Raw genomic sequence first — 26,803 nt, 5'->3', positions numbered from 1 at the left:
AAATTCCCCAATTGCTCTTAACTGCTCTACCCACAAGGCACAGGTGCAGCTGTAAAAATCATGGGCCAGAGTACTGCTGGTCAGGCCCTAGTTCTCAGGGTAACAGACTCACAATCATGGTATGTGGCCTCATGGGGGATTTTTCCTAAAGTTGCAGTCAGGGTATATAATGGGAGATTTCTTTTACTATTCATACCACATTATATTTGAAGCTCAAACATTCATTAAAGATGTGACTGAAATGCTAATGATAATTACACCCAAAAAGGTAATAAACAGAAGCCCAAGGCTCACATAAATGCCAACATTTAATAATTATGCATACTTTTAGCTTTCCTCCTACATTTATCTTAATTTCTGATAATTAGTTTAGTAAATCTGAGTTCTCAACATATGTGTACTTAATTTTAAGATTTGTTTTTAGGTTTGCTTATTAGACCTAGGAACAATATATATTTTTCATTAACGTGAAAAGGTAATTATCTTTACATAGAACAGATGCCTATATAGAAGGTTTAGTAACATGACTGTTGAAGACAGAGACAGGAAGGAGATACCGAAAAGATCACTATCAACCACAAGTCATTAGCCAAATAGTAACAACCCAAGTATTAATCAAAAAGGAGCTGTTTCTCAAGTGAGTAAAATCTACAAAGACAACGTAGAAGGGAAGGGCAGCTTAGGCTTGCTGACAGGACACCCCTGAAAACAGGCAACCTCCCCGGAGCCCAGAGGGTAGGTCTGCCCAGGGGCTCCAACCTTAGCTCCAGCATGAGCTGTGCCCAAGGCAAGATGGACTGTCTAGTCAGAGCTGGAGCCCAACTCAGCACAGCCAGGCAGGAGCAGGAGCTCTGCCTCTCAGGGAGGAGGCAAGAACCAGCCTCAGATCTTACTGCCTCCTGCCTGTCTCCCACTCTGGGTGAGACTTCCAAAAACCAGAAAACATTGTAAGCCAGGGTCTACTCTTGGGAGAGACACAGAGCAAAAGAAGAGCAATAGGTGGGTCTGAGAAGTAGACTGAGGTCAGCACACAATAGCTTTCTTTAATTTTAGAATAGTAATTTGAGTTAAAAAATATGGAATTGTTTCCAGTTACTCTAGCTCAAAACCTTAACATCACTATACATTTTTTACATTCCCTTTTTACATAAAATTTCCCCAGGAGAAGAAAGAGTAATTAATTTTACTAATATTTTAGTTTAACTTTATTGTCTCTTCTGGTAAATGGAAATCCCTAGGAATCAATGGGAGCAATATCAACTGCATCCTAATTCACAGAGAAAGAAGAAGGGACTTGTCTGCACAAGGCATGCTCTTTGGACAAAGGAAACTCATAACATTCCCTGAATGTGTTTTGTGAATGAGAAGCTGCTAGAAATGTCTTAATGTCCAGCTGTTCCTGATCTTTCCATAGTAAACATGTGCACCGGCTTGTGTTTTTCACCTTGTAGAGACAGGCACTTACTTACAGGCAGGAGGGATGCATGCATGTCATATCACACAAAGTTATTTGTGTTTTTCAGATATCCAAATGAAGAGGCGTGATTTGAGTGCCTACTAAATTAAATACATTTTCCTGGGAACTTCTTGGCAGGAGCAGGGAGCAGGGTAATCACAGAATGAACTGGAAGCGGGGCCTGGTGATAAAAGTTGTGGTCTTTCTTACAGTGAGACTCCTGCTCCTAAAATTCTATAACCTTCTCAAACCGCACCATCAGCTGGGGACTGATTGCTCAACACATGAGGCCGTGGGGACACTTGTACGTTTAAACCACAGCAGTAGCAGTGGTCATTTGGAAGCCCCCTAAGTAGAGGAAACACAGACAGCAGTGCAAATGTGACAAATGGATTTCTATAGTGACAAATGGCTCAGAATTCTGTCCCTTTGGTCTTTAGCATCCTGTCCCCGGCTTTTTAATGCATTCTTCCATCCATGTGCTCACACGAAGCCTGCAAGAATGAGTAGAACTGAGAGAAATTTTAATTGTTTGTCTTTGGCCCCTTTCCAACATAAATCTCTTCTTGTGTTTGGTTCTAAGGCCCTTGGCTGTGACCTTTCAAATTAACTCTGCTTTATGTAAAGCACTTTTTTTTTTTAAACCTCAAAAAGCATTGCTAGGACATTTTGTCAGATGCTGGTATCTCATTTATTATTATTATTTTTTTTACTTCAATGTGCAATCACCAGTCTGTATTTGTGAATAGCTAAGGATTAGCAGAGGATAAAGATGCAGGACCCAGAGTGAAAATAAGCAAGCCAAGTCATAAATGCAAGGCTAATCCCTTGAATTTAAATTTTTCTTGTTATGTCAGCATTCCTGGTACTAATGCCTTAAAGATAGAATCTCTACATTAAGTCAGCTTAAGCAATGGGCTGGCATAATGCCATCCAAGGAGGAAAAAAAATGTACCTGTGCCCAATCAAAAACCATGGCTGAATCCTAATGTTCCCAGGCCCTATTCTGCATGTTTGTGAGTTAAAAAGGCTCAGAACCATGGTTCCCACCCAACAGTTCAGTCAAAAGACAGAGTAGGGCATTTTTGAGCTGTATGCTGATGCAACATTTGAAATGCTAAGAACACAGAGAGAAGAGCCACAGTTCTGCTTTTCAGATTAGTTCATGACCGCAGAGTGCCTTGGACCCACCAGGTGGGAGAATTGGCAGCTGGGTGCTGGCACAGCCCAATTTCCCTGAGTCTTTCGACTGCTCTGTCCACATCATTAATCAGAAGACACTGAGGACATGAATGGAGCCAATGGATCCTGAGGTAGAGGTCCCCCTGACTCTGCAAAGTAAACTCTGACAGTTGACATTGGTCACATCTTCCTTTTAAAACTGTACATGATAAATTCTTATTTATCACCAATCACAAAGATAAGCTATGTAACTAACAGATTCAATTTTTCTCATACATTTCTCATACATTTCATTTTGGTCCCCCAAATATAGGTTATAGGTGGTCTGGTGTTTAAGATTTAATTAAAGAAAATAGCAAGATTCCAATCACCTCCAGTAACAACTTAATTATACATATGACTTGAAAAAGAAAGATAATATTTCAGAGATGAAATCATGTTACAATGATCCTAGGAAAAGGTAATTTATTCCACTGACTTTGGTTTTATTTGCAGAGTTTCTTGAAATAAGGGCAGGAAATGTTTGGTAATGTTTTATTTATGCAGAATTTTCATAGCAGTGATGTACTTTGCATTGGGATTTGACAGGTAGAACATAGTTATTTTCCCTTTTATTTCAGAAAAATTAAGATATTACAAAAAAAGTGAAAAAATAACCACTGTAGAATAGAAATGCAAAACACAATCAATGGTACCATACACACAGACAGACATACCCATATACACACATGCATGCATGTAGACACACACAGACATACACATAGACACAAAGACACACACACAGACACACACACACACACACACACACACACACACACACACACACACATGAAGCCATGTTCTAAGCCTTAGATACTTTCTAAACCATGAGTCTCAGGAATTAATATCCATTTGCCATCAAAGGGCTTTTAGTGGCAGAAAATCTTTCTTGAATATTTAATTTAAAATTCATTGACATTTTTATTTGAATTCTATTTTATTTTATGTGTATAAGTGTGTGCCTGCATGTATGTCTGTGCTCACTGCTAATGGAAAGCAGAAAAAGTATGGGATCCCCTGGGACAGGAGTTAAAGACAGTGTGAGCCACCATGTGGGTGCAGGTAACTATGTCCTCTATAAGAGCAATAAATACTTTTAACCCCTGGGTTCTCTCTCCATCCCATGTTCAATTACCTGAAAATATTTTCAAACTTCATTCTGAAGTATATGTTATCAGAAATAACAACATTGTTTTCCTTGGTGTCTAGATGAATGAAGGCTTCTGCTGTAGAGTGTCTTTCTGTATGCTGTGAATGTGTACCTCTGATTGGTTGATAAATAAAACGCTGATTAGCCAGTAGCCAGGCAGGAAGTATAGGCAGGATCAGCAGACAAGGAGAATTCTGGGAAGAGGAAGGCTGCATCAGGAGTCACCAGCCAGACACAGGGGAAGCAAGATGACAAGGCAGAATTGAGAAAAGGTACCAAGCCATGTGGCTAATCATAGATAAGAATTGTGGGTTAATTTAAGTGTAAAAGCTAGTCAGTAATAAGCCTAAGCTAATGGCCATACAGTATGTAACTAATACAAGCTTCTGTGTATTTATTTGGATCTGAGCAGCTGAGGACTGGGTAGAACACTGTAGAACTTCCAACTAAATTTGGCATTCCAACATGGGCCTCTCGAATTTCCATAAGGCCTAAAAGAGTTTAAAAAGGACTTCTAAACACACAAGAACAGAGCCCAAAACAGCTTTCTACTTTATGTCTCATGAGGGTCAAGATATAGAGACACCAAGGTACAGAGAAGCCGTGGCATGTGGACTTGAGCTACAGTATGGCGGGTTCACAGAATAAGGGCTTGAGTGCAGCATGGTGGATTCCCGCTGCAGTACACAGTGGCATCTGCAAGTCACGCAGCATGGTGCATGGTGTATATAGCTTTCACTAGTACAGACCCCCCCCCCAAAAAAAAAGGAAAGAAAGGAGAGTTTTTTGGGCTACACACTGGTGGATGGAAGCATAGACCCACTGCTTCCCAGAGTCTGTGATGAGCATGGTTCCCCCCTAGAACTGGTGATAAATATAGTTCTGCCAAGTTGGGAAGCTGAGGTGGGCAGAGTCAGCAGCCAAAGCTGCCACTTCAGTACTAGCCATGCTGCAATTTAAAGCAATAGATTCACAATAAGGCAGATTCAGATGGAATAAGTCTTTCAATGGTTTACAGTGTGTATAAAAATGTATGTAGGCTTGGAAGAGAGAAGGAAATGAATATAGACAGTTATATAAAGAAATAGTTTTAAAAAATAAATTCTTTCAAAGGGACAGTAAAAGTAATATATAAAATAAGCGATATAAAGATGGAAATAACACAGAGGGTCTGGATTATAATGTCTTTGGGATTTTTAACTGCAGAGAGACATTTGATTGTAAATGCTGCTAAGTTAAACCAATATGTATACTTTAAAGGTACCTTGACTTCAAAATTTGGATCTAAGGATATATTGCTTTGGAAAGGAGGCTCTGCTTTTGTTTCCACAGGAAGCAAGAGGCTATGGACTTGTTCTAGGTTAAGATGGATCATATTTGATCAAGCCAGACCTCCTGAACCTTAACAGAGGTACCTATCAACAAAGGTTATAGCTGGTATTCCCAGGACTTGACCATTTTCTCGAATTTTTTTCAGGATCCCCATAAGATTGCCAGCACCCTGTATCAGCAGGAAGTAGTATGGGAAACTATGCCCAAATTCCCAAAATATTGTGTATTTTTGCTTAAAGCAGGTTAATTATAAATATAATCTCTTTCTAAAGAAGAAAAGGGAATAGTATAGATATAATAGGAAGAAAGGGTAGATTACTGAACCTACTTTTAAAGAGCAACAACTTGCTTAAAAATGTTTTACATTGCTATGGATTTTAGTTTATTGACACAAATTTAAAGTTAATTTTGCTATACTGTATGTACATTTATACTCTTGTTTAAAGTATTTTGTGCAACTCATTTGAAATTGTAGTGTACAATTAAGAAATACAGATTAATAATAAGTCATCTAGGATAATCACACTTATAGTCATGTTAAGTTTTTTAGGTATACACAGAAATATTTCAATTAGGTAGGTAATCTTCAAACACTTCAAAGACCTACAGAATATGGCATTTAAAATGTTTTAAAAACCTGGACTTTCTGGACAGTGAGACATGTCTGCTCCTGGCAGCAATGATTTACTTCAAAGAGAAAGATGGGCATCAAAGACACTCTATATGGAGTTTATCTTCTTCTTGGCAAAAAATAGCCATTTGGGAAAGAAACTGTTCTTGTCTGGACTGCTTGACAAAAAATGTTGTATCGACTGGACATGCAGGATTCATAGAAAAGGTGACCACTGAACTTTGCAAGGCGAGACGGTCCTTCAGGTTCCTGCTTCACAGAAGAAACTGCCAGATGTTCTATAGGACACAGAGAGAATTTACTGAGAGACTCTAGGCCTATAGGCTGAAGAAGGATGCCCCAACATTGCAGAGAAACTTTGGGTAACTCTCCAGGTAGCCACCTGTCTCTATCATTCTAGAGTTTTGGAAGTTGCTTAAAATGTACTTCTTATTTACTTATATAATATTATATCTTTCTGGGGTCTTTGATGTAGTTGAAGACTAGATAGTTATAATTATGGTTTTCCTTGGTTATGATAAAAGATAAATTCGATATGAAACTTTAGACTCATAAAAATAGGATAGCTAGAATATTTTCTTCAATTTTGCCAAATATAAATAGACTAGATATTGTAACTGTAATTCTTGCTTGATAACTGTTCTATTATATGTAATTTTACTATGTTAAAGTTAAAACATAGGAGCTTCACTGTGTGTTGTCTATCCATACAGTTTTGATTGCTCCATTCTAATGCCTCTTGCTCTCAAATAACCATGAAGGTTTGTAATAGTTTCTTGTGTTCTTTACAGAGACAGCTCTCCACCTGAGGAACTTTTAGACAGCACTGAATATAGAGGTATGTAAAGTAATACAATCGAATATTACTGACAATAAATTATAAAGAAATTTATTTTAAACTAATTATTAGTATGATTATAATTTCATCAGTTTTAAGGACTAAAAATTATATACTAATGAGGTAGATGTGTTGTTTATTTTTGCAGAAAGAATTAAATTTCAACTGAATAATTTATACTCCAGAATGTAGTGTCTTCAACTTTTGTCAGAGTTGACTGATATTTTCACTCTGATTATACTCTCCTCCTCATGTAAGTATGTATTACAAAATGGCAACACTATACGTATAGAATTTCAGAAGTTTCTGGAGATTCTATGCAAATTGCAAGCTAATATTCACCTATCTAATGACTGTTTATGAAGCTCAAGTAGGCAACACTAACAGTACTTTTAAAATGAAATATTCTAACGAAGTCCAAGCCAAACATACACTAATTTAGCACTTACATTCTGAAGCACGAGGTAGTACTGATTGAGCCACATGTGGGCAGCTCAGCTCGTGCACAGTGTGCATGCTGGGTGCTGGCAACTGAGGCTGCAGTGAACGCAAGTGATGCAACACAGGTGAGAGGTGCCCCAAGCCTTAGATTCATCATAGGATTTGTTCTAGAATTATTTTTTGGTCACTACACATTCAGATCATTTTGAAGCCTGCCAAGTTTCCCCTGCCCCCACATTCAGTCACGTGACTGGAGATGGAGTGTGGTACATGCCTCGGGAAGCAGAGCTTGTAAGAAATAACACCAACACGTGTTCACTTTGTATATAAAAATGGTTCTCAACCCGTGGGTCATGACCCCTTTGGTAAATCAACCTCTACTTCCAAAAATGCTTACGATTCATTACAATTCATAACAGTAGCAAAATTACAGTTATGAACTAGCAACAGAAATAATTCTATGGCTAGGGCTTACCACAAAATGAGGAACTGTACTAAAGGGTCATATCACTAGGAAGGTTGAGAGACACTGATGTATAGTAATGAGTATATTACAGATTTTTAGCAAAGCTTTTCTTATATCAGAGCTTTTGTTAGTATTTAAATTCTTACAAACTAATTTTTGAGTGGGAAAATATGATTACTGCACCTACAGAGGAAAAATTTTTGTAAAAGAATAGTATCAGCCATTGATATAAATCCTCTTTCAACTTTGTTCTTTTATCTCAATTACAGAAAACTAATGCCTAGTAATCCTACTTTCAAAAACATAAAAGAAATAATACCTAGGAGAGAAGAAAATTTATCTTGTGGATAAAACAAATATTTAAGGATTTTACTAAAAATAGTTCCATTAACTTTTTTTGTGGGCTATTCTAGTTAAACCAACAACTTCAGGGATGTGGGTGCATTTGAATAAATGGAGGAGAAAGTTTCTGAGAAGCTGGTCTGGGCAATCTGCCTTACAAGCATAGCTATTCTCACAGGGTGGTTGTGTGAAAGGGAAAGCCATAAATGCCAACCAAAATGCCTTAAATTTTAGTAGTTATGTGGCATGCCATTGCCTAAAAATGCTAGCTCTTCACAGTGATGATGATAGACCTGAGTTTTAAATGTACTTAAAAGACATTTTACCCAAACATTCATAAGTGAGGCATCATGTTCTGAACTGTATTGGTATGAGACATGACCCCAACAAATACAGCCCCAAATATTTAAAGGAATTAGATATTTTATAGGATTCAAAGTACATAGGAGTGGAGGTGGGGAGGTCGTTTAACTCTACTGCTTTATCATTAACTAAACTGTAAAGATGATGATGTGATCACATTATAGGAAAAGGGCATGCACAGACCACCACCACCAGTTACAAGTCACCTTTGTCTTGTGTTTAAGAGCCCTACTGTGTAACTACTTGATCTGTTTTGGCATGCCATGAGGTTACATTGCTTAAAGGGAAGGGTTCTGGGGATAAAGAAATAGCATTCAGCAAAGTTATGAAATAATCAATTTTTTTAAACTTTTAGCTATTTACTATTCACTTTTATACTGAAAATATTATCTTGTTTTAGAGAAGTTTTAGGAAAATTTGTCCATTTCTTTATGTTTCAGGTCATATCCAAACCTTGGCTTCTGGGCATGAATATCCTTTTCCCCATGTATATAAATTAGACTTCAGAGTGGGGCCATGCAAGTGCCATCCATGAATGTGTAATCTCTAATATTTTTCCTCATGCTGATAAGTTTTCTCTGTTTCTTCTTGTTATTTGTAGAAAAGTTTGAGATGTTGGCTGCTGCAGAGGATGGGCTGCTTTGTCCTGATGCATCCAGTATCTACACCTATTGTTTGAGTGCAAGGAGTCTCTTCCCATTTCAATCTCTTGGGAAAGGCAGGCCATGGCTCTGGGTTGCTCTTTATGCATCTACCTAACCTGTAACCCAAGTGTGCTGTCGCTCTTTCTGGTGTGTACAGTCAAGCTTTTAACACTCACAAAAGGTCACTAGCATTAAGTTAAGAAGGGTTTGTCTTTAAACAATATGGGTTTATACCATGTCCACACATAATAATGCTCTTCTGATGATCAGTGGTTAAGGATAATTTTAAGACACCTGCACTTGGTACATGAAAGGATCAGTGAGATAAGTGAGCTGCTGGAAGGTCATTTGGAGAACACGACATTCTAAGATTTATTTCTAGATTAAGACAATAACCAAAAGATATCTATGTGTCATTAAAATGGCATCTTATTGAATTTACTTATTTAATTTTTCACTTTCATTCAATGAATGGCCCAGGGGCTGACACTGTACATCCTGTATTGATTACTGCTAAGATGGTTCTGACTTCATGATAGTCTGAAAGAGTCTCTGAGATGCTGCTTTCTCTCTGAGTAACAGGATCAGGGAACCAAGAAAGTGTTTAACCTTATGAACCATGAAATGAATAACTGATCTTGTTTTCCTCCTATATTGACTGCTAGGAATCTCAGGGCTAAATATTTTATCAAACTCTGAATATATGTAGACTCACCTGTGACTATGTCTTACTCTCACTTTCTTTATCTTGGCTCCTATTTCTTCTGTTTGTTTTGGAAGGATGAATACTTATTTATAAGCCACTTAAAATCTCTTCCATAATAAAAGTATTAATAATACATGGTGTTTGAGTTTTCTATCGTTCCACTTTACAAAGGTATTTTCAAACCATTGTCGCAGTCAAGCAAAGACCTCACTGTTGTTGTAGTTTTGGATCCCAGTGTAGAAATCTCTGAAAGAAGAGAGTCCATGGTATCTAATAGGAAGACCCTTGCACCTGACCACTGTGACAAAAAGGAAGACACAGACAGAACTGCAGGGATAGGAAGTACAGCTGCTATGTGCATTGGACAGCAGCCAGTTGCTTCAGAAAGAGCTCTGAACCAACACTGCCAAGATAGTTATCTCACAGTGTGCTGCAAGCAAAATGTATTGTACCCACTGCCTTAAACCAGGAATTGACTCCTGGGCTTTCTAAGCAGGCCCAGATGACTGAATTGGAAACTGTCCTCAAAAGTGCTCACCACTGAGTGCTGTCTGCTGACTACATTCCTAGAAACTAGAGAAGGCCATTTCAAGTACCTTATGTCATTGTAATATAGTTACATATTTTTAAGAAGATGCCTAGTGTGCATCTCCCTGAAAGGGTAAGTGATTATTAATCTTTTGGGACAGTTTGATCAGATTGACAAACACCCAGGTGATTAGCAAAGCACGTGTCTGGTTGTGGTTGTGAAGGTATGTAGCTAGAGTTTTCCTGCCTGGCCCACAGTCAGGACAAATCTCACCCGCCAGTCCCACAGCTGCTCAGACCCAACCAAGTAAACACAGAGACCTATATTATTTATAAACTGTATGGCCGTGGCAGGCTTCTAGCTAGATGTTCTTATATCTTAAATTAATCCATTTCTATTAATCTATAAGTTGCCACGTGGCTCGTGGCTTACCTGTACCTTAACATCTTCTCATGGCGGCGGCGGCTGGCAGCATCTCTCTGCCTCAGCCTTCCACTTCCCAGAATTCTCTTCTCTCCTTGTCCCGCCTATACTCCCTGCCTGGCTACTGGCCAATCAGTGTTTTATTTATTAACCAATCAGAGCAACACATTTAACATACAGAATATCCCACAGCAAAGGTATTTTTTAGAGATAATTAGATCATGAGTGCTTTTATCTAATGGATGGTTCAATTCATGGATGAGATATAGCATTATAAAATTCTTGAGAGATGATGAGACCTACTTGGTAGATATGAGTCAGTGGGTGTGTCCTGTGGGATACATCTTATCCTGGACACTGTTTCAATCCCTGTCCTCTGTTTCTTGAATTCCATGGGAATGGTTTTGTTTTACCAAGACACCCCACAGTGAGACATTGATCAACTTTTTGAAAACCCAAGTAATCCCCCCACAAGGTTTTCTTTGGTCACAGAGATGAGTCACTAACGTGGAAAATTGGCTCAGGAGTTAGATCATTGCTGTTTCAGAAGATGTATAGGCTACTTTGTGAGAGGAATTTAGAAAAGTTGGGAGGAAGAGGCTAGATCAGGCTTAGAATGTTGTAAGTAGAGATAATAGGTGATTCTGGGAAACTCAGAACCCAAAATGCTGACAGTACTGTGGCCAGTAAAGGCTTGTGCTAAAGAGACAGCCAAAGGGTTAAGACATGCACTGGTCTTACAGAGGACCTGAGTATGGTTCCCAGCACACATGGGGCAGCGAAAAACCACCTGTAACTCCATGGGATCTAATGTTTCTTATCTCTATAACACCCCTACTCACACAGTTTAAAAACAAGTAAACAAGTTTGTTCTGATGGGGCTTTGGACAGCAATAAAATTGTTGAGAATTAAACAAAAAGTCCATATTACTATAGGGAACAGAAATTGTCTGTTTTTCCATGTTCTAGGGTGTTTTTTCTCTTTTTAATGAAATTGAATTTAAGTAAAGAACTCAATAAAACATCAATTTGAATAGAATCTGGGACTTGGTATAGTTACTGCTCTCGCCTTTCAGCCATGTTTATGGTGATAATTGAGATTAAAAATTAGACATGAAATGAAAGACAAGCAGTGTGCTCAGAAAATGGACGGTTGGAATCTGTGGACAAAGAGGTGATGGCTGACAAAGAAATCAGTCCCACCAAGGAGAATCTATGTCCTTTTCTTGGAAGTACAATAGGGATGACTGAGGTGCACTCAGGACCTGGCCAGACCCATCTATTACAGGCTGCAGGGTGCAAAATTGTCACTTAATGTGAAAGTTTTTCCCTTGAGAATGCAGACTGCTTGGAGTGCCTTTCCTGGCAAGGGGCTGCCTTTACATGAGTTTTCTAGGTCTTATACTCAGGTATTCAGAAACTGATGTAGCCTTCATATAAGCGGCACTGGGGTGATGTCCACATTGGCAAAAGATTTTGACATTATCTCTATGAAGTCGGCTTTGCAAATGTGAAACATGTCAGAGCTGTGGGGTCATGGAGGCTTTTACACAGATTTCAAAGCAAGACCTAGAAGCTTAATCTAAGTATGACAGGGCTTGTGTCCATGTAGATAGCCTTTAAGATAGATATGCATATAATAGCAGGTGAATCATTAATGTCCAAGGCAACTTCAGGAAGTTAGAGACACTGGAAACTGAATGTCCTCCAAAGATGACCATAAGAAACCAGTGCATACCCAGCACAGAAGCCACATGTTCTCCAATTACTACACCACTGAGCAAGGGCTCTCTGTGACCACTGACCACATTACCATGTACCCCAGATACTGGACGTGAAGTTAAAAGACCTAGTATTTGCTCTGCTCAGTCCAAATCTAGCTTTGTACTAATTCTTCTTTGTTATTCTCCCACCCCTCCCATATGAAATGGAAATATCCACTCTGTGACATGCATACAATTACACTTTAATTTCATTAGGATTTACGACTAAGAATTTTCCTTAAGTACCACAGAAGACATTGGACCCTGTCTTAACTACTGCTGTGATTAAACACCAGGACCAAAATTGAGTTGGGTAGGAAAGGGTTTATTTTGCTTACAGTTCCACATCATAGTCTATCTTTGGAGGGAATCAGGGCAGGAACTCAAACAGGGTAGGGACCCAGAGTCAGGAGTTTACAAAGAGGCCAAAAGGAGTGCTGCTCTCATGCCTTACTCAGCCTGATTTCCTATAGACCCAGGACCACCAGCCCAGGGGTGTCACCACCACAATGGGATGCACCCTCCCCATCAACCACTAATTAAGAAAATGCCCTACAGACTTGCCTGCTTCCAGGCTGATCTTCTGGAGGCATTTTCTCAATTGAGGTTCACTTCTTTCAGATGACTGTAGTTTGTGTCAAGCTGACATAAAACTAGGCAGCACAGACTCTAATTTTGAACCATTAGAAAAAAATTAGAAAGAAATTAGTGAAACAACATACTTCACAGTAGCCACAAATAATATAAAATATCTTGAAGAAACTCTAACCAAGCAAGTGAAGGACCTATATGATTAAAAACTTCAAGTCTTTGAAGTAGAAAATTGAAAAACATAGCAGGAGATGGAATGATCTCCCATGCTAATGGATTGGTAGGATTAACATAGTAAAAATGGTCACCCTATCAAAAGCAACTCCATCAAATTTCTAGCAGTGCCGTGGGATGTATGGTAAATGTGTTGCTAATTAATCAATAAAACACTGATTGGCCGTTGGCTAGGCAGGAAGTATAGGCGGGGCAAGGAGGAGAATAAAGCTGGGAAGTTGAAGGCTGAGTCAGAGAGACACTGCCAGCCGCCACTATGAGAAACAGCTTGTGAAGATGCCGGTAAGCCACGAGCCATGTGGCAAGGTATAGATTAAAGGAAATGGATTAATTTAAGCTATAAGAACAGTTAGCAAGAAGCCTGCCATGGCCATACAGTTTGAAAGCAACATAAGTCTCTGTGTTTACTTGGTCGGGTCTGAGCGGCTGTGGAACTGGCAGGTGATAGAGATTTGTCCTGACTGTGGGCCAGGCAGGAAAACTCTAGCTACAAATGGCGTCCAACGTGGTGGCAAGAGTTTCCACCTAAAACCTGAGAAAAGATTCTAAAACGGAGCTAAAAACAGCTTCCTAATTGTCTCTCTCAAATGAGCGGCAGCTGCTGGTTTGAGCTACTGGTGGGTTCCTAGCGTGCGTGCTCAACCTGCAGTATGGCGGGAATGAGGCCTCTGCAAGTGGCACATTAAGCTGCGTGGTGGATTTAGCCTTTGCAGGTACAAAACAAAAAAAGAGGTTTCTGGGCTACATGCTGCGTGGTTAAAAGCATAGACCCACGATAGCTCCCAGAGCTGGTGGTAAACGTAGCCATGTTGGGAAGCTGAGGTGGGTGGAGCCAGCAGCCACAGCTGCTGCAGTTTAAAGCAATAGATTCACAATAAGACAGATTCAGGTGTAATAGTTTACAATGTGTGTAAAAGATACATAGGCTTGAAAGAGACAAAAAAGGTGATATATAGAGTTATAGAAACAAATACATAGTTTTTAAAAAAATAAAGTCATTAAAGAGACAGTAAAGGTAGTATAAAAAATAAGCCACGTAAAAATGGATATTACACAGAGAATCTGGATTGTGTTGTCTTTGGGATTTTTAACTGCAGAAAAACATTTGATTGTAAAAGCTGTTGAGTTATGCCAAAACGTATATTTTAAAGGTACCTTGACTTCAAAATTTGGATATAAGGATATGTTGTTTTGGAAAGGAGTCTCTGCTTTTGTTCCCACAGAAAGCCAAAGGCTATGGAATTGTTCCAGATTAAGATACATCAGGTTTGACCAGCCAAGACCCCCTGAAGGTCTCCAATGACACCGTGGCCCAGATGATCCAACATCCAGAATGGTTTGAAGGCATCTGGTTCAGACGATACAGCCTCATGGACTATTCCATAATTCTAAAATTTTCTTTGTTTCCCCATAAGATACAGCGCCCCCTTCCAGCAGGAAGTAGTAAGAGAAGCTAAGCCCAAATTCCCAAATTATATGTAATTTTACTTTGTTAAGGTTAAAACCTTCCTTTTTGAAAAAAAAAAAAAGGGGGAAGTGCCGTGGGATGTATGGTAAATGTGTTGCTAATTAATCAATAAAACACTGATTGGCCGTTGGCTAGGCAGGAAGTATAGGCGGGGCAAGGAGGAGAATAAAGCTGGGAAGTGGAAGGCTGAGTCAGAGAGACACTGCCAGCCGCCACTATGAGAAACAGCTTGTGAAGATGCCGGTAAGCCACGAGCCATGTGGCAAGGTATAGATTAAAGGAAATGGATTAATTTAAGCTATAAGAACAGTTAGCAAGAAGCCTGCCATGGCCATACAGTTTGAAAGCAACATAAGTCTCTGTGTTTACTTGGTTGGGTCTGAGCGGCTGTGGAACTGGCAGGTGATAGAGATTTGTCCTGACTGTGGGCCAGGCAGGAAAACTCTAGCTACATAGCACAATTATTTACAGACTTTGAAAGGGTAATACTGAACTTCATATGGAAAAAACATCAAACAAACAAACAACAACAACAAAAAGGATAGCCAAAACAATCCTGAACAGTAAAGAAACTTCCAGAGGTATCACCATTCCTGATTTCAAGCTGTACTATAGAACTGTAGTAATAAAAAACTCATGGTTTTGGAATTAAAAGAGACATGTTGATCAATGGAACTGAGTTGAGGAATCATACATAAATGCACAGACCTACAGACATCTGATTTTTGACAAAAGAGGAAGAAATACACAATGGAAAAAAGAAAGCATCTTCAACAAATGGTGCTAGTCTAACTGTATATCTGTATGTAGAAGAATGAAAATAGATCTGTATTTATCACCCTGCACAAAACTCAAGTCCAAGTGGATCAAAGACCTCAACATAAAACCAGATACACTGAATCTGATAGAAGAGAAAGTAGAGAATAGCCTTGAATGCATTGGTACAGGAGATCACTTCCTGAACAGAACACCAACAGCACAGGCACTAAGATCAACAATTAATAAATGAAGCATCATGAAAGTGAAAACCTTCTGTAAGACAAAGAACACTGTTAATAGGACAAAAAGGCAGCCTACAGAGTGGGAAATGATTTTCACCATCTTCATATCAGATAGAGGGCTAATATCCAAAACATATAAAGAACTTAACAAACTAGATATCAAGAAAATAAATAATCCAATTTAAAAATGGAGTACAAGTCTAAACAGAGAATTCTTAATAGAGGAAACCTAAATAGCCAAGAAACACTTAAAGAAATGTTCATGATCCTTAGTTATCAGGGAAATGCAAATAAAAACTACTCTGAGATTCTATCTTATACCTGTCAGAATGGTTACGATCAATTAACACAAGTGACAGCTCATGTTGCTGAGGATGGAGAGCAAAGGGAACAATCTTCCATTTCCTTGTGGAAGTGCAAAATCATACAACCACTATGGAAAGCAATATGGTGGTTCCTCAAAAACTGGGAATTGATCTACCCCAAGACCCAGCTATACCACTCTTGGGCATATACCCAAAGGATGCTCAGTCATACCACAAAGATACTTGCTTACTGCTCTGTGCTTATAGAGGCTTTATTCATAATAGGTAGAAACTGGAAACAACCTAAATGTCCCTCAAGTGAAGAATGGATAAAGATGTGGTACATTCACACAATGGAGTATTAAACAGTTGTTAAAAATGACATCATGAAATTTGCACATAAATGGACAGAACTAGAAAAAATCATCCTGAGTGAAGTAACCCAGACCCAGAAAGATAAACCTGGTATTTACTCACTCAAAAGTTGATATTAGCAGTTAAGTCAATGATAATCATACTATAATCCATAGACCCAGAGAGGCTAAGCAATAAGGAGGGCTCTAAGAGGGACACACGGATTTGCCTGGAAAGGGAAAATAGAATAGATTTTGTGGGTGGACTGGGGTTGGTGTAGATGAGAACAGGAGGGAATCAGAGGAGGGATGGAAGGAGAGAGTACTGAGAGAAACAACTGGAGTAGTATGTCATTTGGTGGGGTGATGTGGAAACCTAGTCCAGCAGAAACTCTCGGGATTCCGTGAGGGTGATCCTAATGAGTACGCCTAGTCATAGAGCACCTGGAGCCTGAATGGGCCATCCTCTGTAGCTAGGCAAGACTTCCAGAGGTAGGACTGGGACACCAATCCAGGCACAAAACCTTTGACCTATCATATGTGGTGATATTGTGTTCCCTAATATATCGTGCATCCTAATAAACTTATCTGGGGTCAGAGAACAGAAGAGCCACTAGATAGACATAGAGGCCAGAAAATGGTGGCACACACACCTTTAATCCTAGCATTCCAGAGGCAGAAATCTGTCTGCATCTCTGTGAGTTCAAAGCTACACTGGAAACAGCCAGGCATGGTGACACACACCTTTAATTCCAGGAAGTGATGGCAAGAAACAGAAGTATATAAGGCATGAGGACCAGGAACTAGAGCCTGGTTAAGCTTTTAGGCTTTTAAGCAGCAGTTCAGCTGAGATCCATTCGGATGAGGACTCAGAGGTTTCCAGTCTGAGGAAACAGGATCAGCTGAGGAATTGGTGAGGTGAAGTTAGATGTGACTTGTGTTCTGTCTCTCTGGTCTTCTAGCATTCACCCCAATACCTGGTTCTCGGTTTGTTTTTATTAATAAGACCTTTTAAGATTCATGTTACGATAATCTGTGTCACCTGCAAGATAAGCTGAGGAACTTGTGGGAGTGGCCAACCAATGACTCCTTCACTTTGAGGACCACGACATATAGAGGGAGCCCACACCTGATGATGCCTGGATGGCCAGGAATCAGAGGTTGGATAGCCTAGAATCCTAGGAAAGAATCAAACATGACTGGCCAAAACTAACCAACCAACCAAAACAAAGACAAACAAACAAAAACAAAAACCTGTCAATGAAATGATATTCTGCTATATTTATAGATAGGTGCCTATTGCATTTGTCATCCAAGGGACTACCACCTGCAGCTGATGGACACAAATGCAGAGACCCACAGCCAAGCATTAGATAGAGAGAAAGCCCAAGTTGAAGATCTCCACTGGGTCTCTACCCTTGGAGCTCAGGACCCCAGTGGAAGAGGGGGAGGAAGAAACATAGGAGCCAGAGGGATTGAATACACCTTTGCCTTAATGCATCACATACTTCCCACCACCGTGGTCTGATGCCTTTGAAATGTTGAAACAATGTAAGCTGTCCTATCAGATATGTTGTCATGGGGAGGAAAGTAATTATGTGTAAGGCCCCTGTTGGGTGATGAAATTCAATAAATGCTTATTTAACGTGGAAAATCTTTGAGTGTCATTTTGCACCATGAACAATCTTCTCTTTGTGTAACAGGGGTGAAAGTAATTGTCTAGGGGATTGCTGAATTCATTCCTTTCCAGGAAGAACTGAAATGCATGAAAGAAGAGCTCACAGTAAGGAGAATGGGAGGTAATAGCTTTACCACTCCCGGATAGGAGAGGTCCAAGACTAGAAGTCCCTTAAAGAGGCTGCACTGGATTGGGTGTTTTATTAGGGTCCTTGGGTCCTTCTCTTTCCCCCCATTGGCCTTTTGAGAACAAGAAGCCAGCATTTCAGGGAGCCTGCTTTCACTTGCTTGTGTTCCTCTATGACCCCTTCATTTAGGCATTTTAGAATGTTCAAAGTAGAAAATATTAAGTCATATTTCCAAATGAGCACCACTTAGATTTCCCATCATCCAGAATTATCACTTCTGATTTGAAGCCAATCTTTCATTCCTATGTATTTTCATTCTTAGTTAGCATTGCTTCACATGGTTAAAAAATCCATGTGATTAGAGATTTCAATGTATCAGCACTATATTGTAGATAATCAATAAAAATTATTTTCCTTATTGAACACATTTTATAATTTTTCTCCATCAATATCATCTATGATATATCATATTCTTTGAATTTCATGGGTGCATGAGTTTAACTCAGGTGGCTTGAGTAGTTTTTCAGGTAAAAAAATCTACTAGCCATTCCATTATCCACTTCATTATGGAATTCAGGATTAGATTTCAGATATGCTGATTTTTATCCCTGTCATCATCCTTATCTATTGTTCTATTGGTTTGCATAAATAATTTAAAGTCATAAACAACAGCAATGAATTCTCCATGTAGTTCCTGTTTATAATAACCTATCTTTGTTAATCTACTTTCTAAAATAATTTTTTAAATCTAGATCCCCTAACAACAAGGCTACACAATGAAAATGAGCTTTGTTGACAGGGGTGTGACAGAGGCAATGGATACATTCTTGCCTCAGTTGCTCAGTTTCTTAATCTTGGTGAATGAAGGATAGACAAATCATTTGGCAAAGAGCACATGCTTCTAAATTATCCAGATTAGCCCAAGTGTTTATGCCTATCCATTTATTTTTGCTCATTGAGAAGAAATGTAACTTAAGTAGGATTAACATTTTATGGCATTTATTTAGTTCTTGAGTTGACTGACAAGCCTATTAATGTATTCCATGAGCCTTATTACTGTAATTGGAAAATGGCCCACATGCCAATCAACTTATAATAAGTAATTATGTTCATAAATACTGTAAAATTATTAGCTTTTAATTTGATCTCATGACATACCTTCAAAACAGTTGCATGGATTTTCTATTTCTAAAGGAAGAAAATATACTGACAAGAATTCAGCAAGCACATTCTTAACTGCTCAGAAGTTCATGATCATCAGATGACCTTCAGAAACTATCTGAGAAGGCATACAATTTCTTTAAAAGTGCTTAGCAGTGTAAAACAGTCTCTGCAATAAAAAGTTGAAAAGAAACACCTGGGGAATTAAGCAGATGCTAGAAAAGGGTATGTTTCCCACTGTCCAGTTTACAGGTGGCGATGTGACATGGGGAGAGAAAGAATGAAATCAGGATGCATTTCATATTGAGAAATAGAGCATAGAAACCTTCAGGTTGTAAAGGACAAGCCAATGTCACATCTTGACTGGCTCATACATCGTCATCCAAATACTTCCTTTTAGTAAGAAAGGCTTGCCATCTCCCCCCTTTTTTCTGAAAATTCAGATAAAAAGGAAAAGAAGGGGAGAGATTATGAACAGACCAGAAAGGAGATGTATCTGAGCTCTGCAATTTCATGCCCACTTCAAAGCTAGATAAAACGTTTGCCTCCGGATTCCTGGGATAATCTATGTAAAAAGATGGACCCTGCGCTGGAGATGCATGTCACTGAAAACCCTGGGCTCAGACAGCTGTCCCACAAAAATCAGGTAGAATCTTGTGAAAACCTTATTTTGAAGAGCACTTATCACCATACAGAAAACAACAATCTACAATCTAGTGATTTGGTTTTCATCGTAAACTGTCTCCTTCGAGCAAACTGTATAATTAAGAAGTTTAATGACCATGACTGAAATATTTAATAATAATTAAAGTTGTTTTTGCATTGAGGTTCTTATGTTATCTGAGGGAATAGCCATCAGTTAGGAAGGTTAGAGATCAACACTGTTATAGAGTTAACCCATAAACTAAATTCAAATCAGGCCTTGACTTACTGAAGGAGAAACTTGAAGATAACAACACCGAGTCTCCCATTTAACTCCATCAGGCACCAAGTGCCCATGGGTGCTGTAGAACAGAATATTTGTTTAACTAAGTAAAGATGTGTTACATTTGTTTGTGTTGCAGAATAATTGTTTAACTATGTAAAGGTGTGTTGCTTTGTTTATGCTCCATTTGTTAAATTATATAAAGATGTGTGTTGCTATTTTACCTTGCCTGCCTAAGGCACCTGAATGGTCTAATAAAAAGCTGAATAGCCAATAGCTAGGAAGAGGAGGAATAGGCAGGGATGGTGGACATAGAGAAAAGGGAAGCCAGCCAGCTAGCTGGGGCCAGTTAGACACAGAGGAGGCAGGAAAGCAGGATGGACACAGTACACAGGTAAGGCAAACAAGTTTTGGGCAGCACATAGACTAATACAAATGGGTTAATTTAAGTTTTAAAAAAAGAGATAACTAGAAACAAGCCTAAGCTAAGGCTGAGCATTCATAATTAATAACAAGTCTCTGTGTCATGCTTTAGGAACTGGTTGGCAGCCCAAAGAGAAATCCTGCTACATGTGAGTAGGCTATGCCATCATTCATTTTGTTACTACTTTTACTCATGGTTATCACAGCATCATTTTGAGATCCAGAAAGCAAAATATGCAACCAACACATATAAAACTTAAGGACCAGTACATTATGTAAAGTGCAAAACTATGCATTTTCACCCTTCTCAGATCATGGTCATAGGTTTTCTTGAAGTATACTTGCATTGGTGAACCTGGGCTCTCACAGTTAAGTATGTAAGGGCAACAAATACATATTTACAGATTACTAGTTGACTAGCACTGTTTTGTTTGAAGTTCAATCAAACAAAAGGCACTGGGAAATACCTTTCCAATTATTCTCTATCTATATCTAGCGAGTTATTCTAGAAGGCTACATTTTGCCTTGTCACTCAAATGCAAGTGGAGAGGCAATTTGCAGGAAGGTTGGGGGAGGTGGCTTTTAGAGTTACCACCCACAATTCACAAGGCTGTCACTTTTCAACTTATCTGCTCTGGGTTTTTAAGTATTTATTTTAATGTATCAATTATGGGTTCTCCAAGATTTATCTCAGAGATGACTCAAGGGAAGATATGTAATATATCATATACAAAAATCGTAATGTGGCATTAATGGCCATCGTTCGTTCTTGTAAGTGGGGATTCCTGGATCTAAATAGTCATTATCCTTTAATGGAATCTAGAAGATAATTCAGAGGATAGTGACAACATGTTGAACACTGGTAGTTTTCTCTGAGTCATCTCAACATTAGTGTTAAATATTTCACACACAAAGTTTCACAAGGAGCCTCCTGGAAACATATAAGGTACAAATGTTTGGTATCTTAATAATAGAGATTTCAAGCTCAGCCCTCTCCGCAGTTCATCAGGAAGCACTCACCTTGCACAGTGAGGTGGACCTGCATTGTCCTCGGTGTGTGCTGGGTCTGCACAGAACAGGTGTATGGGCCGTCATCTGTCACATCAACATTCTGTATCTGGAGGCTGTAGTCTCTTTTATTCAATGTGGAAATGGAAACACGAGGATCCACTGACCACTTGTCACCTCCAGCAAAAATGATACTTGACCTGTTGAGCCAGGCACCCTTTGAAGCTCCATCCTCCAAGTAACACCTAAACAGGGAGGGAGGCAGGAGGGGGAAGAGCAAAGGAGGGAGGAAAGGAAGGTGGAGAGGGAGGAAGCAGGGAGAGAGGGAGGGAAGGAGGGAGGGAGAGAGAGAGAGAACTGTTAATCAAGATGAGAATGAGTAACATCATCTTTGTTCTGTGTGTCCTTTCCACACAGTGAATATCAGTAGAGCATCAGATGTAACATCATATATTCCAGAGATGTGAAGTTACTGATGCTCACCCATCCTTGATGCACTGTGTACTGATGCTCAGTACAATTCTCAGTGCTTATGAAATTTATTGTGCATGTGTATGCCTGTGTTTCAGTTCAGAGCCTAACTCCTATCCCATTCTCTTCGTTTATATAATGATTACTAAATATAAATAAAGTCCACACACTTCTACATGAAATAACACTTCTTTGACACCATAGGAGGAGAAGAGGTCTGAGTGAGACAGGTTTGAGCTGGTCTAGCTCTGTACAAAATATACCAGCTATAGAAAGCATGAGAGTACCACAGAGCTGATAATCCTAAGAAAATCTGCCAAGTAGCAAGCTTGTAAAAATCTACTATGACCTTCAATTTACAAGCTATAAGCTACTTTTACCAAATGGCTGGGTCATCAGTATATGGCTGACACTAGACTTTAGTGACAAAACTGTTGTCTTTTCAATAAAGTGTCGACTAAATTTATTTTTTTTTCCCCATGAGACATTCACTTATCAACAAACTGTTATAAGGCCCCTGTTTATGTCTGGGAATGTGCTTGGTTCTTGTTCTCTAGAAGTTGTCATCTGGTAACAAAGGCAGGCAAGGAGTTTTTTTGGGACTGTACAGAGGAGAGGATGTATAGATGAAATCAGACAAGGGGCATGAGAAACCTAGGGATGGATATACCAAGACTTTTTGGAAGATGGGCTATCTGAGATGTACAGATGGGTGTGGAAGTCGTGGGTCGTAAGGTGAAAGCCAGCTTCACAGAAATGTAAGTAAGCAAAGGTGTGGAGTAGGAGAGAAGAAAAACAGGACTGTGGAGACAATCTGGAGATGGCCAATGAGAACAAGCTTGATGGTAGTGCATCATATGGTGAAACCTGAAGCCAGTTACTCAAAGTGAGACTCTGGAACAAGACTTAAGAAACACAGTCCTATGTTCAATAGAAGGCAGCAGGATGGGAGAAGAACAGAAGACTGAGGTCATACGCCAGTGATTTTGCTGAGGCCTGAAATTCAATGTTTCATTTTGAAAAAGTTCTGTTACAAATTAAAGACTAGTTTTCTTAAATGAGTACAAAGCACTGCTACGGAAGGAGAACACATACATCCGAACAGTCTGACAGCATTTCCGCAGAACACCTTGGGGGATTGAACACAAGAGTCTGAGATTGCTACAAAATTGCAAGCTGAAGGCAACTGGCAGCCACTACCAAGTTTATGAAACTAATCAGGGGGTGAACAAGGAACAAGGTTCCAGAAGAATCTAATTTGCAGTCAGCTTCCCCATCTATAGAATCCAAAGTGGTAGGAGTTGTAAAGGTCATTTTTAATTGAAAAGCTTTTCCTTATGTATTTAATGAAGAAAATAAAACCTCTTTAATGCTATAATTAAACAATTGCAGCATGTTATTAATTCTTAATAATATACAGAAAGAAGATAGAGGGAACATATTTCTCATTAAACGAGATCATATCCATGCTGGTGTCAGGTTGAACTCTCTACATTTATTAAGTGGATCCATCAAGTGCTCCTTGTGCGACCTCAGCATTCCTTGCATTTATATAGTAGGGTGCTTATCACAGCCCTGGAGGCTATGGCTTGCAACACCCTTTATCCCTAGAAAATAAATCGAGATGTCAAGGTTCAAAGAGGTCCCCAAGATACGGCATTGGTGGGTGGCAGAATTGCATTTGCAATCAAATCTTTTTTTTTTTTTTTTAAAAAAATACACATCTGATGCCCTTTCCACAGCAATGCAGATCAAAGACTTAAAAATTTCAGAAATGGAAAGATGATTAGAATGTTGCAGATGTTACTGCGAGTAATTTCTTATTTACTGAATGTGACAGATTGCTTAACCTGTCTATTCTAAAGGAAGTAGAAAATTAATTAGGGATGGGTATTTTGCATGGAAGTCTGATTTGATGACTCTTGCTGGGCAGCTCCCTTTCTCTAGAGACAGGCAAAGCTTTGCTTGCATCTGGGGTCAAGGGGACTCCCCACATTAGCTGGCACATCCAGTTATAAACTTCATCGCTTGTTCTGGTGCCACAGAGGACACCACAGAAAGACAGACTGGCCTTTGCCAAGGAAAACAGGGAAATAATGTATGTCCACAGCCGCAAGAGCAACCGTCCATAACTATCATTGGCTTCGACCCAACCCTCCTTAGGGCACATGCTTAGGAAATGGTTCAAACGAGAATCAGACAAAAATACAGATTTTGATCAGTTCCATGCATTTCTACCCCCTTTCTTCTCAATCACACTTAACAGAGCCTCAGCAACTAAAATTACGGTATGTGGAATTTTACAAATTGGGGATAATCAGGCTTAGGCACAGCATGGGGCTTTCTAGAGCCACAGGATGTGGGTATAGAACATTTGTAGATTTAAGGTTAAGGTAATGGCTGCATGAAATCCATTAAGGAGGCCAAGTCCACACACACACACACACACACACACACACACACACACACACACACACACTTGTGTATGTATTTTATTTTTAGCATTATTATATGGAATCCTTGAGAATATCAACCTTTCCTAGTCAAGCTTGTTTGCGTTCTTCCTCCACCAAAGCGTTGTCCTTTACAACCCAAGGGGCTGCCTGATGCGTTAGGAAATTCACTAAGGAGTGGGAGTACGACAGCCACATGAGGAACAGTTATACATACTTACTTTTCTAATCTTTAGGTACCCAAATCTTTTGATGTTGCTGCTACTTTGTTTTATATCTGGAACCCACAATAAAAATCTCCATTAAACCTGATCTATATAGGATTCATTAACGGATGGCCTAGCACATCCTCAGCTGCCCAGAACAGGAAGTGGAAAATATCATTCTGACTGTATATCCCTGCCCCCAACACCTGTAGCCAGGTCCTTTCTTCCTACAAGACACGAGGAACCTTTAACACTCACATCAGGTCAACCTGAGGCCTCCTATTTCACTGTAAAGAAAACACGATTCCCCGTGGGTCTCCAACACATGCTGTGCAGTGAGGTCCTCCGTGTGTTTCTGACCTTGCTGGTTGTGTTGATTGCTTCTCTGTTGGTATTCCCTGCCAGCCAGGACTGCCTGTCCTGGGAAGTTTGCGAAGTTTGTTTATTTCCCAGGGAGTCTCTTCCCCTAGCATTCTCTGTTACTAGTTCCATTTTTTACTAGCGTGGTCACTAAATTATTTAACCTAGTGATTGACTATATAACCCATCACTGTTCCAAGCGTCCTCATTGGACATACTATTTACTTGACTGAATGAACGGAGAAAGGTTTGAAGTGATGGGCAGAGGTGGGCAGATAGTATGTAAAAGTCTAAGCCAGTGGTTCTCAACCTTCCCATTGCTGTGACCTTTTGATATAACTCCTCACGCTGTGGTGACCTCCAACTATAGAATTACTTTGTTGCTACTTCATAACTGTCATTTTGCTTATGTAATGAATTGTAATGTAAACATCTGATATACAGGATATCTGATATGCAAATGCCAAAGGAGTCATGACCCACAGCTTGAGAACTACTGTTCTAAGTAGTTCTCTCAGTACTTGAGAATCTCAATTAAGACACAACTGCACTGTTTGACTTGAGGAGTCTTTACAAACCACGAGATGCTATGCAGAATGTTCCAGACACTTTACACTATCAGACGTGTGAGTTGGATGTTTCTATTATCTTTGCTTCACAGATGCAGAGAGAAAGAGACAGACGGATTGTGACTTAAACAAATGAACCATGGGCCACAGTAGCATACCCTGGGGCATTGTGGACAGTTCTGGTTCATTCTTCAGGGATATTCTTGCAAAGGACAGATTGATAAAGTGAGAAGGCTAGGGTGTTAGTGGGATGAGGTAAAGCCCATTCATCCTCAAAACCTGTCATTTTACCTCTCTGTTTGTAGTCTCAGGATCTCTTTGAAATATAGACAAATAATCCAAATAAAATGCCATATATATACTGAGGCCAGCACATCTTTTCTAGAAAAATGTTTTTCCATTTAAAAGAAAACCTGCTGGACTACTGACTTTGTCAGGAGATGAAGAAAGAGGGCCCCAAAATATACTCGTCAGCACAATCTCTGTTAGTGCCACACCAGACACCACACAGAGGCTTACATTCCCCGTCAGTCATCTGCATATTTCATATTCACAGTAACAAACATCTGGATATTGGGAAACGTACAAAAACTAGCTTGAAATATTCCACTTTGCTTCACAGTTGTTAATTGTGCAAACCCAGTCTGAGAAAGGCAATTCTTCCTTCCTCTGAACTCTTTCAGGAAGTTTCCTTATAGCTGTTAAGATAGGAGTCTCCAGACTGGCTGGGTATGAAATCCTATCCGATCCCACTGGTGTAACAATTCTAACAGATTCTCCTGGAGATACCAACCCCGTGGGGATCAAATCCTGAAGGCTGACTCAGGGAGCTCACAGGAAATTAGCTTAATATGTTGTTTATTACTTTCTAAAATTCTGCTAAGGAAAAATCCTGTTGCTGCTGAAGAACAGCTTTGCCAACTTAGGTCTTTAATCCTGTCTCACAGTGTCATGATGAGGCTTCCCATCACACGGTGCCATGTAGGAAAGCCGACCAGCTCTGTGAAGACAGGTCAGTTTCCCCACAATGTGTTGATTAATGAGGGCATCTACTAAAGACACTAATTAATGAAAGAAAGAAGGAACAATTCTCTCCAATTCAAATCTAAGCTGTGTGAAAATGGCTTTCTAATGAACGAGTACACAGTTAACTACATCGTTCTCT

General features: G+C 39.5%; 1 protein-coding gene across 1 annotated transcript in view; it reads right to left on the bottom strand.

Annotated features, from left to right (window-relative positions):
- The window catches only part of Negr1 (neuronal growth regulator 1), a 742,197-nt gene that overhangs the window by 414,474 nt on the left and 300,920 nt on the right, over nt 1-26,803 (bottom strand). The window contains exon 2 of the mRNA XM_059266497.1: nt 21,592-21,824. Coding sequence (XP_059122480.1) covers nt 21,592-21,824 — 233 coding nt within the window. The remainder of the gene's footprint in view (nt 1-21,591; nt 21,825-26,803) is intronic.

Source organism: Peromyscus eremicus, chromosome 6, assembly GCF_949786415.1.
Source record: "Peromyscus eremicus chromosome 6, PerEre_H2_v1, whole genome shotgun sequence".
Classification (NCBI taxonomy): Eukaryota; Metazoa; Chordata; class Mammalia; order Rodentia; family Cricetidae; genus Peromyscus; species Peromyscus eremicus.
The sequence above is the reverse complement of the archived record's forward strand: the minus strand, read 5'-3'. Positions and strand labels throughout refer to the sequence as shown.